General features: G+C 35.4%; 1 protein-coding gene across 3 annotated transcripts in view; it reads left to right on the forward strand.

Moving 5' to 3' along the window:
* Positions 1 to 1529: 1529 nt before the first annotated feature.
* The window catches only part of LOC113111187 (pleckstrin homology domain-containing family G member 5-like), a 37341-nt gene continuing 23084 nt past the window's right edge, over positions 1530 to 15786 (forward strand). For 2 of the 3 annotated variants that reach the window (XM_026275706.1, XM_026275707.1), the window contains exons 1-2: positions 4711 to 4846; positions 9063 to 9142. In XM_026275706.1, coding sequence (XP_026131491.1) covers positions 4726 to 4846; positions 9063 to 9142 — 201 coding nt within the window. In that variant the 5' untranslated portion in view covers positions 4711 to 4725. Of the gene's footprint in view, positions 1722 to 4710; positions 4847 to 9062; positions 9143 to 15786 lie in introns of those variants that run through there. The other variant, XM_026275708.1, reaches the window with a different exon arrangement.

The following is a 15786-nucleotide window of genomic DNA, read 5'->3' on the forward strand; positions in this document are numbered from 1 at the left end:
ACATTGTGATTGGCCGAATAACTCAAGCATGTGATTTACATTTACATTTAATGTTTAGCAGACCCTTTATCCAACGACTTACATAGGAGGACATTGGAAGCAAAAATTAACAAAAGAGCAATGATATGCAAGTACTATAATAAGTCTCAGTTAGGTTAATGCAGTACATGTAGCAAGGTGTTTTATTTATTTATTTAATCAATAAAAAAAACAGATAAAAAATAAAAAGATAATAATACCTTTTTAACAGTGGCCGAGAGAGCTAAATGCGCTGCAACTTCAGAAAACACATGCAAATACAAAAAACTGCCCACAAATAAATCAAGAAAACAACTTCATCAGTTTGACAGCAGGTGCTGCAAATGCTCACAATGCAAACAAATAAATAAACATCCTGCAAATTTTTGAGTATTTGCATCGCATTTCTTTATTTGGTTGTGATGAGTCTTATCTGTTATAAAGAATATCTCTTTGGGTTTAAGACTTTATAGTCTTTGCAACTTTATGGATTTTATGTATGCATGAACAGCTTGTAACACTCCAAAGACAAAGGAAAACTTGAAATCGCATCATATTTAATATATTTATAAGCTGATTGTAACATATGTAAGCAAACAGCGTAAGAATCCCTTGTGCACTGTATGTCATTTTTAACACTAAAAATAGAAAACAAAAAGTTTTCATTCTCAAACATGGGTGGTGATGTCACTTTTTTTTACTGTCAATCTTTAAAAAAATTACTAAAGTAAATATTTATTAGATTTTTGAGTACTTTAAATTATATACATTTAATGCATATGTCACTGTTATAAGAAAGTATAGCACTTGGCTTTTGGTTCATAATAATAGCTATATTTATTCATAACTGTTTTTTAGTTCATTTGTTTTACACTTCTATTAGGCAGAACTGTTAAATAAAGACAGCAAGTGCAGAAACGAGGGGCACTAAATTGAATAGATGTTGAACAGAATAAATGTAACCTTCGCCTTTAAACGTCATGTCTGCATGATAAAATGAAATGTCCAGATTGCCATCCAAGACGAGTGAGGATGGGGAGGAGGGGAGGTTGAGGAAACGCCTGCTTGTTTAAAGTATGTAAGACATAATGAAGCTGCTGGTGGTAACGTATAGGGCACAGAGGAGACGAGAGGTTTTTTTTTTTAAACATGACACAAAGCTCTGTGTTTAAAAAGATGTAATGTTGAATTTGAAAGAAGATATGCCACGTTCTTACAACGCAATTCAGTTAAGTTTCAGCTAGTAAACCTTGAGGCCACAAAGGAGACAAAAACATCGTGCGTCAACGACACAGTCAAAAGGTCCTTTTGTGTCTCCGCTGCGCACGCAAGGTAAAGTGCTTTGGACGCACTTAAGGTATTACAGATAAGGTATTTTAAAGAAACTTAATAGTTTTGTTTCTATACTATACTAGAAGCACCATACACCACATACAATACATGAAATACACATGTCAACAGCAATATCAAACTTTGTTAAAGTGAATTTTCTGGCGCTTTGTTCTGGAAGACTGCCAACAACGCGGCAGAGCTCATGTCTGCTCTTCAGCTGATACTCAGAGGACGCTATGGTCGGATGTCTCTTAACTGAGGACAACACATGAATACGCGGAACCTGGAAATTAAGCCACATGGTTAACAGCACATAATGCATCGATACGGATCGCCACCCAAGAGCTGGCTTGGGCTTCGTCTGCGACTAAGTAAGTGGAATTTTGTTTTTACTCGTTACTGAGTGCAGTTAAAATCAAATAGAAAGGTATAGGCTACCTGTAGTGCTTCTTTGTGGCAGTTATGGCTAAAAACAGCGTGCTGACGCGATACATTTCGAGGATGTCTTAAAGGGATAGTTCATTTACTCACCTTCATGTCATATAATTTCGCTGGATGTCTCAGTCCCTCGTTTCCATTTAGTGAGTAGCCTATGAATGATGCCAAACTTTCAAGATGTTGCAAAATCATCCTAGAAGTATGATTAAAAGGTGTAATGTCTGAGTAATTTCAGCAGAACATTCTGAACCTAAAATAGACTAGTCAGATACTGTATGGTTATGGTTAATTTACTTCTGGACTGTATGTTTGATAACTGAAAATAGTCTTGTTTAACTCGTAATTACTGGATGCTTGTCTGTCTGTTCAGGATTATTTCCTTTTTTGGCTATTTAAATCCTGATTTTCTGCCACTTGGCTTTTCTCATTCCTCAGTTTTACAGTTGGGATAAATGATATTTACAGTATGGTGTGACAGGAAGAGAGACAGCTCTGTGGTTTACCTCTTTACTGGCTTATCATAAGGAAATATGATTCACTCTGTATCAACAGTCGACAGCTCTGTTTCAACAGAGATTGCATTTAGTTTGGAAACAAAATGGACAGAGTTAGAAAAAATTGTTGCAATAGTGATGTAGTGATAAGAAAAAAAATAAACTTTGAAAACTAACTATTTATCTAGATAATAGACCAGCTGGTTTTACCAAAAGTGGGAAGTGATTGCAAATTATAAATGGTGACAGTTATAATGAGATGGTCAGTATTAATGTTATTAAAAATCTAAACTTCCCACCTAAAGGTTCCTTTCTATAAATTTCCCATTTAAATTTTGTATTCGTTTATATGCAGTGTTTGACCAAAGGAACTAATGTGCAAAAATCGTTTCATGTTTTAGTTTTTTTTTTTCTTTTAGCACGACTGGCCACAAGTTCATTATTTTACATTCTTTTTGGCAAATATAAATAGTTTGAAATCCTTAACGATAAACTATAAAAATAAAAAATAAAAAAGTTTTACAGTGGAAACAAAGTGACTCTTCCATCCAAAGGAAATTCCTCTTATGTTCTGTCTGTGAGGTCCAGGGCCATGGTTATTAAATCCAAACTTCAAACTAACAAATGGGCCTTTTATGAAGCTCACAGTTTATCAGTGAAGCTATTGAGTGCTATTTCTTAAAATACTGTCAAATATAGTCTAAGCCTTTGAATTTATGATAAAGAACACCAGTAATATAGACTTGTTTCCCTGGCTTCGAATAGGACCTGTTGCATGGAACTATATTGTCTATTTGAGAACTGTCACTTGGCTGACTAATTTGCCATCTAGCCTCCAGACCAAGCCCATTACCAGTTTCATGTTGAATGGCCTGTTCGCCATGTGCATGGCTGTCCTAATGCTAGTGTTTTAAACAAAGATAAACAATGTCAGGAGAATCACAGATCAGAGGATTAGCAAGTTATTATAATTGACTGTAGTAGCTGTCACACCACAGTGTTCTTTCATGTGTGGCCAACATGCTGGTGGTAACATATGCTTTTCATGCTGAGTATCATGAGCTGAAGATAGCCTTTTGACTAGCAAAATGCAATGCTGCAAACAAAAGTTGGGTGTGGTATGGTATGTGATGGTCATTAGCCTTTAATCAAATTTCAAATACTTGTATAAGAGTGCTAGTGTGTCATCAAATGCAGATAGATAGTGGGTGTCTGTAGCAAAAATGTTTTTATTATGTTTAATATATACAGTTATACAGTTTGAATTAATAATAAACAATTAAAATAATTAAAATGAATAGATAATATTTTTATATTATATCTTTACATTTTAAATGTATTTATTTCTATATTTATAATAGATAGATAGATCGATATGTAAATAAAGACATAATAAAACTAAAATTACTGATGAATGATTTAAATAGTCAAACAACAGCTACAGAGCAACACACATCAGAAACAAAACTGCACTAGTATGCCTCAGCAATAAAGTTCAACCTTTATTATTTAATTTAATAGACAGATGAAACAAGCTAAAATATAAAAGGTCGTACACCGTACAGCTTGCATAGAGAAATGTCTCGGTGAAGATCAAAAGAGCCTTGTTGTTTGTACATGTCTCAGAGAATGATTAAGCTGACAGAGTCTGAGATTGCGGCGTATTGGCTTCACTGCCACTGGAAGCCTGGTCATTAAAACTAACCCCTGCACGTCACACTGCTCCAAATCACTACCATATGCCTGGAAATGTTGGATCCCAACAGCTAAGACTCTCCCATGCTACTCTCTAATTTGTTAGAGCAAAATTAGAAATTGTGGGGGTTCTGCAGTGCACCCGCGAACTCTTGCAGCTATTCTCTTAATCTTTACCTTAACCCTTTCTTACTTCCAACTCCCTAAACCTGCTTTGAAAGTTTTTTTTTTTTATCCTCCATTATTCTCTACATCCCTGACTGTAACTTGAGTGTGTGTGAACCATGATTTCTGCTCTATATGATACTATAACTTTGAGATGCATGAAGTTTGTGGGCTACAAGTAGGTGGACATCTTAAAAGGCAGCTTTGTATCTCTTGCCATTCTGAAAAGTCACAGGTCCAAGTCTCCCTCACATCCCAGCATGCACTTCACATGTGGATGAATGCATCGCTTGTCTGGCGTACTGTGTCGGTCAAGCCCCCCCTCTTTTTTCCCCTTCACATACTGGCTCACAAAGTCCAAAGAACCCTGCCTGGAAACTTTATAGAAATCCAGTATTCTGAGAACTTTTCTCCATAAGAGAACTCATTCAAGTTTTAGTGCATTCTTAAATATGGAGGAACATGAAGAACAGTGATTTTTAAAAGATTGCTGTTTTGTTCAAGGTGTGAAGAACATCATCTTTATCTTCACAAGTGAGATGCGGTGTTAGATTTATCAATTGCGGTTGGATTGTAAAGCACAATGTTCTATTGGCGACGGCATGGGTCTTATGAACTGGAAACTGTGCCCTGTACACAGAGTGAGTTGGGGGTGGAGAAGTACACCTGGACCTCCCTTATGGACATTACCCAGAAGTCTTGTGGTAAGAGATTTTAATTGAATGGCAAATATTGTGAGACAGTTCGACTGAATCGGTATCTGTTTTTACCTTCATAGGTAAACTGAGAAATTGTTTTTAGAGCTGTTTGTTTGTATTTTTTTTGAAGATATTACATAAAGTTTAATGTGGATGGGCTCTGTATTGTACTTCATTCCCCATGCCATGTTTCTTCTCAAATATGTTTTAATTGAATGACTAGTAGGAAAAGATTAGAATATATTGTTTTCAGAGGGGTTGTACTTCATCTAAAATTAACATTGTATCCTCATTTACTCACCTATATGTTGTTCCCAAACATGCATGACTTTGTTTCTTCTGTGGAAAACTAAAATAAGAAAAATCTTCATGCTGCTGTCTTCCATAATGAAAGTGTATTGGGACAATGAGCTGTCAAAAATATTAAATAAAACCACCATAAAAGTAGTCCAAACAAAATATGAAAAATTTTCTAAATCTTCTGAAGTAATGTGAAAGTTTTGTGTGAGGAATTGGCTGAAGTTTTAGTTACTCGCTGAAAATTTTGCCTAGAAGATCAGTGTTTACCATAGACTTTCATTCTGTGGAAAAGTGCAACAACAAAGGACATTCTGCTATAAATAACTCCTTTCGTGTTCCATGGACAAAAGCTAAGTATTACAGGTTTTTCAAGAAACAGGGGTGAATAAATAATAATAGAATTAAATTTTTCCCTTACACTCAAATCTAGTGGAACAAAGTGACTTTTTTGGCTTTGTGTGTTGAACCACCTGTTTGGTTTCCACTAAGTAGTCAGAAAGGTTTAGAGACCACTGTGACACCACAGTGCAGGAAGAGAGTGAGTTTTAGCTTGTCCATACTACCCTTACTGTTTGATCAGTGCACTAATGACCCAATTAGGACCCACTAAAATTGACCTCTGCCTCTGGAAGTATTTTGTCTGTCTAATCAGTCAGTCTATGCCTCTTTCAGCCTTTGCAGTCAAACATATGGCTTTTTCATATTGCATAAATCTTCAGTGGAACCAATGGCACCTTAAATTTAGTGGCACTAAATGGAATTGCAGAAACTACAATTTTCAAATGGACCTTTATTTTCAAAAAAAGCCAGCATGTTATGGTTACATAAGCAAGTTGTGCCTCCTCAAACTCAAAGCATGGGTTTGGCCAATGTTGCTATGTTGGGCTCTACCACCTAATCTCATTTGGGCCCAAAATCCAAGAGGATTAGTTAGCCAGAAATAAAGAATCAGTGACAATTCCCCTCCCAGCCCATTAGCTGGTAATGTTTTGATATTCTCAGACCTTCCACATCATATACTGGCATCCATGGCATCAGCTTGGTGTTCTTCAAGTGGATGCAAAGGAAACGATTATTAAATAAAATATTTCCCTTCTAGCACTTGAGACACTAGATGTGCTTAAGCAAAAGGCTAGGTAAACAAAGGGTCATGAAAAACAGATCCTGGCATTCTGCACATTCCTTACATGAGGATTTCTTAGGAGGTGCCCTCTGCTTCTCTGACTAAAGAAGGAGAAATGGAGATGGAGGCGAGTATGGAGATGGAATGTGAGCAGTGTAGAGGATAATATCTAGAGTCTAGCTTGAGCTATGTGGTGATGTTGTTCTGCTTTCAGGATGCTAGAAAAAATGCAGTGCCTTAATGAAGAAGGCACTGTGTGTATACCTGTAAATGCCATGCTATATGAAAATGGCAATTGTATATGGGAGTTTCTTCAATCTCTGACACGTCTATGTCCTAAAGGACAGATGTTTTTCACCTTGTTCTTATTTTTTTCCTTCCAAGCCTTCATATGTTTATTTTTGCTATAATGCATTTAGTGTACAGTATAGATTATATTGCTTTACACTTATACTAGATTTTTGTATTTGTTATTAGCACTCTCTCGGTTGTCGTCTTTTTATAATATATTCAAAAATCAGAGTTTCTTGTCTGTGGTTGTCTGAACTCTGTAAACATTAATCGCTTCTGTCCAACCGGTTTTAAAGTGGCAGCATTGCTAGATAGGAGAATGATGGATGAAATTGATGAAACACATACCCTTTTTTCGCATTAAAACCTGTGGGTTTCTAGGTGAGTGGAATATCACAGAAGGGAAAATCAACCAGTCTGCCAGCAAACTTGTAATGTCTGGAAATCTCAGATTTCCGCCAACTTTTTTCGCTCTGTCTGTTTTTCTCTCCTTTTTCCTTTTTGTGTTATTGTCAGTTCTTCAATTTTTTGTCAATCCCTTCCTTAAAGTTTAATATTAATTGTTGTTGTTGTAATCCTCTTTCCATGGTACCCTGGCAGTTAATAGTCTTTATAGACTTAACGGCATGGCTGAAGGAAGGGATGTCATGGCTAAATCAAGTCATACATTATAGTGACATATTCAGTTTATTTGGTCAGCATATTATGAGGTTAAGTAGTTGAGTTGTATCACTAGCTTTTGTTTGTGGTCAAGGGCTTTCTGATCAAGTTGCTTTTTTTCAGTTGTTCTCTCCTACATATCCTCCAGCTGCCTCATCTTTTGTGTCCCATATTGCTGTTATGTCTTTTGGCTCATGCCCAAGGACATATCCCCCACAGGCTCACCGAGTTCACATGAGTCTCTCCATGGTACCCTAGTATGAAATGAGCTTCATGTGCTTCATACATTGCTACACTATTGACAGCTGAGCAATGCACCAGACCATTATATCCATGAAATTGGCGATATACTGGTCAACATGATTAACCAGTAGAAAATTTCTACTGGTTAATCATGTTGACCAGTATATCGCCAATTTCAAGATAGTCCAAAATCTCCACCAGTTGACATATTAAATATGTCAACTGGTGGAGATTTTGGACTATCTTGGATGTCTATATCAAGGTTACACATTCACATACCATTGCTGTGCTATGTGGTCACGAAAATGTATTGTTTGCACACATTTTTAAGCATTACGTTTTAAAAACAAGTGATTTTAAGCCTTTAAAATTCAATGAGCAGTGAAAGAGAAATAATTTTGCTACATGAGCATGCTGTCTGAGAGCTGTCGTGCTCATAGATGGTGCTCATAGAGTATTGAAGTTCATAGAGTGTTTGAGTTAACCTCATATACACAGTAATTTAGGCCTTAAGCGAACAGCTGAGGAAGAAAACACAATTTATAACCGTATACTGGATCTGGGTAGCTCTTAAAGTGACAGCAGTCTAATATTCCTGCTGTCTGTCATTCATATTTATCAAATAACAAAACTGAAAAACTCTTATTGTTCTTAACTAAATCACTTTTGTAACTTTAATAAGAAGAAATTAGGGGTGTGCCCGCTGTGCCGGTTTCAGAATTGGTGATGACGGTTATGACGTGAGTCAAATGTAACGGTTCATAACATAACCGTCGGTGGAAGGCGGGGGGGGGGGGGGGGGAGCCATTGTCTGTTCTAGAAAGGATGCAGCAAAGTTATTTAATGCTAATGTATGAGGCATAGGCCTACGCTGAGTTTCATTACGATGAGATGCACTCTAGTTCACAGTGCAGTGCAAGTGAACGCGGCGCGCTGGTGCTTCCATTTCACGGTTATCATTGTCTGCTATATTTGCTTTTTATATATTAAAATACATGCAATTGGTTGATGAAACATTTATTAAAATTAAAATAAAATTTGTTCAAAACGAAATTTGTTTTTAAGAAAGGTTTTCTACAAAGCAAAATTTAATGAAGTGGTAAATATTATGTCTGACGATTTACAAAACTTCATTAAGTGGTAAAAACCATGTCTCTCCATATATTGCGCATCTTATGACCCTATCTAAAAAATGAAAAATGTTAGTAAAAAATATTTTAATGACACGGTTTTGCCGGTTATAGAGTTCTAATGACGGTGTTCAACTATAACCGCCGGTCTCACGGTTATATACTAACCGTCACACCCCTAGAAGAAATATATGTTTAATTTACACAGTGAAGAATATGCAGTGTATTTATACATTAGATTAATATATACAATGTATGAAGCATTTCTTAGTTATAACTATATCATGCAATAAATATATCATTATTGTGAAATAAAATGACTCATACTGTGATATGAGATTTTGGTCATATCTCAGCCCCCCCTCCCTAACGTGACATAGCTTTTCCAGTTTGGCTTATAGCTTGACCTTACTTTTAATTCCCTTCCACATACATGTATGGTTGATCTTTAACCTCTGTTTGCATGTTGTTTCAGGTGAGAAGCCTGCACAGGAGGAGAAAACTGGCATCTTGTGTCAGCATCCCAACTGTTCCGAACGGCAGCTTGCTTCCAAGGTGAGTTGTCAGAATGTGTCACAGGGAAGCCCTGTAGGGGCGAAGCGAGGTGTTAAATGTTCACCTCTCAGTTTTACATGGACTCTTATGGACAAAAATCCCAGGCATGCCAATTGCATTTATCACATTCCAGCAAAATAATCATTTGTCGGCATGTGTGCTTAGGGAACTGACAGGAAAAACAAAAGTTTTGTTTGTCTTTGTGCTGTTGAAAGTTCAGTGGTAAGAGGACGGATATGATGTTATAGGCGACATTTCACCAGCCTTCTCCTGGGAGACAAGGGTTGCAGGCATGGAAAAGAGAGATTACTGTAGGGTATATGAGGCTGTTCGCATATAAACACGCTTACACAAAACACAATATGTCTCTCCCTTCCTGTTGTTCTCTCTCTCCCTTTATATACACCGTCTCTCTTCTTATGTCTCTGTTTGTCTGTTTTTGATTGCACTTTATTGTCTTGGGACCATTGCCAAACTGGTTGGACTAAAACATCAATGTATTCCTTCCTGTGTCCCTATTTCTTTTGATACATCAGCCACTCCCATTTTTTTATGACTGGCAAACCTGGTGCCTATTCATTACCAACACTTTCCACTTTTGTATTTTAACAGGTGTTCCTTTACTTTTAAAATCGTTTATTACAATGCCACAATATGAATGCTGATGTATTGGATACAGTAACCTCAAGCAGGATTGTGCCAGTATTCCCCTTGTTAGTGTATGTATATATATATATATATATATATATATATATATATATATATATATATATATATATATATATATATATATATATATATATATATATATGTAGATATAAAGAGAGAGTGAGAAAAAGAGAAATCAGATAATTCCGTTGAGAAGCATAAAAGAAAACAACAACAAGAAATTAAGTTTGATTATTAGAATTTATTTACTCAGTTCACTAAGCTTATATATTATTTATTTTTATTGAATATATAAGCAATCAACTTTTTCAGTTAAAAAAATCTACACATCTAAACCCAAAACATCGCAGAAACAACTGAAGTCAGATTTGGTTACAGCTCATATCTGAATTAGGGATGCATCGATCCGATACACAGGATCGGGATCGGCTCCGATCCTGGCATTTTCATTTTCAGACAAGATCCAAATCCGATACTGTGCGTGTATTATTCATTTTTATTGTTGAGCCCCACGAAAGGCACAAAAACATTATAGAGCACCAAAACGTTTTCATTGACATATTTCAAGTTTTCTGAAGCTGTTCCATAGTTCCATGTGAGGTACAGATTAATACTGAAGTCATTAATTGAATTTAAGTTCACATAAACTCTTCTCTCCGTTGCGACAATCTGTCATCCTCCATTCAACAATCAAACTGCGTGTTGCGTTCGGTTACTACAGTCAAAACGATGAAACTCTCTTCAAGAGCGCACAGTAACTGAGGTTTAAAACTGTTTAAAAAAAAGGTTCAATAAACTAACGCACTGATTAAAACACTACGTTTCAATATCTCTTCCCTTTGTACTAGTGATGTCCGGTTTGCGAAAGAATCGTTCGATTTAATTGGTTCTTCTTAGTGAACCTGTTGAACCAGTTCACCAAATCAGACTGAATCATTTGAAATGATTTGTGTCTCCAGTAAGCATTAATCCATAAATTAGTTTCTATATGTAGTAGATTGTGTTTAAGAGTGATGATCAGATCAACACAGAGGAATATAGAAATTGTACACTGAAAAAATAATAAAAAATCTGCGCTGGTATCGGATTGGTTCTGAAAAAATGGTATCGGTGCATCCCTAATCTGAATGGATGATTATTGGCCAAAATAGATAGTATTATCAAACCTTGTTTCCGAGACTAGCAATCTTTTCTGTTTAGTAAGACCAAGGCAGCCTATCTTGTTGAGCAGGTACAGATGAGAGAGTACTGACAGTTTCTGTATGCAAAAATAATCGCCAGTAACAGCCCTCTTCAAACTCTGGATACAGATAAACCCTGTATAAAGGACATCAATGAAGTGTGTTTACACGGGACATGTCTGATTCATTATAGGACATCACAGTGATGTTTGCTTGTTTTTTTGGTATCCTACATTTCCTGTCAGCTCAACTCTGGCAGTGTCCTCTGAACTTTAGCAAGCTTTTGAAAAGAGTCTCTGGGTAAACACTTCTCTTTCTAGTCTTCTCTGATCGAAGCCAGACTTAACTTAATGTACCCAATGTTTTTATCTGAACCAGGAACACACTTATGCCATTACCCTTAAAATATGGAAAGATGAGAGGGACTCTTGTTTATTTGAAAAGGTTTCTGCTGAAAAAGAATGAAGGAGAGTTTAAGTGTGCGTGTATGAGTCTGTTTATGTTTTGTGGTCTTTGTGGCCTGTCTCTAGTGCACTACAAGTTTCATGTAGGTTTGTTCTTCCTGTCTCCTGCAAGGGGTCAAGAGGTGAAAACACACAAAGATGATGACGATAGTTTGCTGTAGACTTTTAACTGCTCATCCTGCTGACATTTAAAGGGGAAGTGTGTTTTTAGTGTGTACTTTCATATTTACACTTTAGGCTCGTTTCAGCTGCGGGAAATAAATAGATAAATAACTAAAGGTAATTGAGACTTTTGATCTCACGATTTAGACTTTTTCTTGCAACTCTAAAATTATATCTGAATTTATTGTGATATAAACTTGAAAACGCAAGAAAAAAGTCAGAACCGTTGCAAGTAACTCAGAATTGTGTGGAAAAAGTATGATTTGCAATATATAAACCCAGAATTGCAAGATGTAAATTAAGAATTAAAAAAATTAATAAAATCTGATCAGAAATAGGAGATATAAACCCAGAATTGTGAGATGAAAACTCAAGATTGGATGCAAGAAAGTTAGAAATCTGAGATTATATCTCACAATTCTGGCTTGCTTTTCTCAGAATTGCAAGAAAAAAGTGAGAAACAAAAGCAATACTTGTAATAAACAATGCCAGGTTTATTAAGTAAGCCATTAATCATTTCCCGGAAAGTGTGATACTGTTTGTCTGTCCAATGGTAGCTAGAAGCAAGAAATTACACTCTTCAGCTTTAAGTTTTCCTGTTTTCTTGTGTGTAAACAATTTTTTTTTTTTTTTTTTAAGTTTTCTTTCTTTTTTTTGTATGTGGCAAGATTGGATCCATTATAGATTTATTCCACTTAAAACCAACACAGAACAAGATCTGTAATATTTTAGCACCGTGTGAGCATATGTGTGTTTATGCATTGATAATTTATGTGAGTGTGCATTTGCATGCTTGTGTGCATGTGTAAATGTGTGTGTGAAAAAGTTGTGAAATAGGCCAGCCATCCGTATCCCTTACACAAACACAGACTAAACAGTGACTACACTGTAATAAACACAGACATTAGCAGCTGACTGTAATTTGTGTTGTAAAAGATGAATATGCTGCTTACAAAGACGCTAAACTGGAGCAGAACTGAGTATTATGGGTCAGCAGATGGGATAATTGTGTATTTCAGACATTTTCTTCATGAAAATGTCAGAATGTCATCTTGTCAAAAAAGTTACCAATGTCTTGGCTTCAAAGACTTGATTTCAGTTAGAAAAGTAGGTTAATTGCTTTTCAGTGTTCAATAATATATTTAATCTGTTGGCTTGAGGTTAACCTGGCATCTCGTCGCTAAGTAATTTTAAAGACACCAAGAAGCTCACAACCATAAAATGAGCTTAATAAACGAATCATTCCCCCATAAACAACAATTTTGATAAATTTTTCATGTTGTTCTAAACCTCTATGACACTTTTTCTGAGGAATATTTTATTTAAAAAATAAATATCAGTGTTTATTTGTCCATACTATGAAAGTCAAGAGGATCCAAACAGCAATGAATGTTGTGCAAAATATCTTCTTTTGTGTTGCTTTCTTTTAGCAGGTTCTCAGACTCGTTTACAGCCATTAATATGATTGAAAGGATTATTTCATCTTCAGCAGCAGGTCTGTGCTTTGTCTCCTCTGTCACTGCTTTATGTCTGTCTCTGTGTTACCTAACAGCTGAGTGTGAGAAGAAGCTGAACTGACACCTGTAGCGCAACCGTTTCAGGAGATGCACACATTCAAAACTTTATGTTCTGCCTAAAATATTTCAAGGACAAAAGATGGGAAAAGTGGAGTAAATTAGTGTTCATGGAATGCTTTGGATTGTGAAGCCTCACTGCTGCTTTCTACCAGCAGATGGAGCAATAATACTCAGCTACTAGGAAAGTTCTACTTCTAAATCTGGACCCAAGCTATACCTGATATAACCTCCCAAAAAAACCTTTTGAGGACATGTCATTTTTTGTATGTATGGACAAAATATTTATATAAAATACAGATATAAAAATAATTTAATTAGATTTAGTTGAATATACATAGACTGAAAGATTAAACTACAAATACTGTAATAATTATTAAAAAAAATTTTTTCATTTGAACCTTTATTGTCTTTTGCCATTTTATCTTTTATGTTAAAGGTGTGCAATTATTTTGATTTTAAACTTATATTATTTCATACTTATATATTTTACTTAAAATAAATAATTTTGTAGGTTGATTTCTTGAAACATACAAACACTATTTATGAGGCATTATCAGAATAATTGTTTTTTTGTTTGTTTAAAAATCCTGAACAACCCTGACCCGGCAACATTGGCTTAACCAATGGTGTTAAGCCAAAAATGTGTTTCCCTGACCAATGGAAGGTATTATAAGTATTTTGCGAAACCTTTTGGAAACAGTCATTGTTTACAATACTGTTTTAGGGCATTAATAGTGGTAGAAAGACACAGGATAGATAGACATGATTCAGATTTAAATAACTTCTTCTCCCTAGGTGTACTTCTTCTCCCAGTGGTACTGACATCAGACCAAATGTGAAAACAACCTATATTACCTCTCATATTTCATGCTGTACTAGCTGTCCGCATGAAGCTCTCTAATTCTCTCCTTCTTGTTTGCTCTTTTTTGCCAAATACAGCTCTCTGCTTTCTCATTCACTCCTTTAAAGGAGACCTCTGATGTCACCAAGTGAGAATTAAGACTCTGGATGAACAAAGAGGTCACAATGCATGACCCCTAAGGAGTAAAATTACAGTCATTTTCAGCTCTGCATTAGATATTGGAACCTTCATTGCCTAAGGCATATTCATGTGTAATGACGACATGCTTTGACACAAAGCCAAATGTCAGTTGTTTGTTTCAGAGTGCATCCTATAGGATCAACATATTATTTTTCTTTTTTCAAAATCTGAATGTAATAATATACCTCTTTCTATGTAAAGACGGCCAATAGACATAGCTGCAGGAAGTTGTTGTGGATTCAGGGTTGAGTAAAAACAGGAAATGGATTCAAAAGTGATGTTTAACTTTTGGAAATGTCCTTCAAGATTAAACTTTTGTTTCCCCGTTTTTCTGAGAGATTGCTGTCTCTGGGGCATGTTTTACCTGACCTGTCACATACTTTGCCGTTGAGGTTAGTTTTTTTTTCTTTTTCTGATCATGTTATAAAAGAGTTTTGAGTTTGGTATGCTTGCACATTGCCTTTTTATCATTCTAAGGTTCTTGTGACTTTAATAAAGCACAGCATTTTGTGAATTAGGACATTATTAGGCCTTACATCATCCTGCTATATAAAGCACAGACAATGAGAGGAAGGATGGAGAGAGTAAAAGAAAGGGGGTTTTGATACTGTAATATTCTGGATTTGGTAAAAGTAAGCACAGCCGCAGGCTTCAAAGACTCTGTTTTTATGTAGGATATCCTGACACCACATGACCCAGCCCCCACAGGGATGTACTCTGGGAAGAGTCTGAAGGAGATGAGGGCAGGAGAGAGTTGGTGTAGAGATAAGATAGAAATTAAAAAGACTAAGGGAAAAGCTAAGACACAAGTCTTTCTGACCTTTGTTTTTACTCATAATTTAAAATATTTTGTATTTCCTAACTTCTGTTACAGTGTCAATAATGTTCTTCATTTTATATCAGCACCACTAGTACACATATTTGTGTGTATAACTTTTAAATAAATAAATGTGATTTTTATAAATTAAAAAAACTTGTGTCATAAATATATGGGCAAATTTTCTAGATTATTTTTTTATCACCATGCACACTTTAGAAACGTTATTTATTTAGAAAATTATTTATGTGTTTGTTTGTTTGAGCTAAATAAGTGAATTTCCCATGATTTTAATATACAACCAATGTTATCATTACCATAAGATTTGGGTTTGTAAGATTTTTTTTTCTTATTTCTTATTATTTTTTTAATATAAATAAATCTCTTATGTTCACCAAGGCTGCAGTTATTTAGCACTAATATGAAATAGTATTACAATTATATTTTAAAAAGTAATTTATTCCTGTGATGGCAAAGCTGGATTTTCCTTCACATAATCCTTTAGAAATTACTTTGATATGTTGATTTGGTGTTCAAGAAGAATTTCTTAATATAATAAATATTCTCAAAAAAAACATGACAAAGTAACACTGTTTCATTAGCATGCATGCTCTTTTTAATTAGAATGCACTTGCTAAATATCTGATAAACCTATTTTGTAGTTTTCCTTCTTTTCCCAGTAACAGGAGCTATACTTGTATGTCTGTCAGTAAAATGGCCACCAAATGGACT

This window comes from Carassius auratus, chromosome 11 (assembly GCF_003368295.1).
Source record: "Carassius auratus strain Wakin chromosome 11, ASM336829v1, whole genome shotgun sequence".
NCBI classification, from domain to species: Eukaryota; Metazoa; Chordata; class Actinopteri; order Cypriniformes; family Cyprinidae; genus Carassius; species Carassius auratus.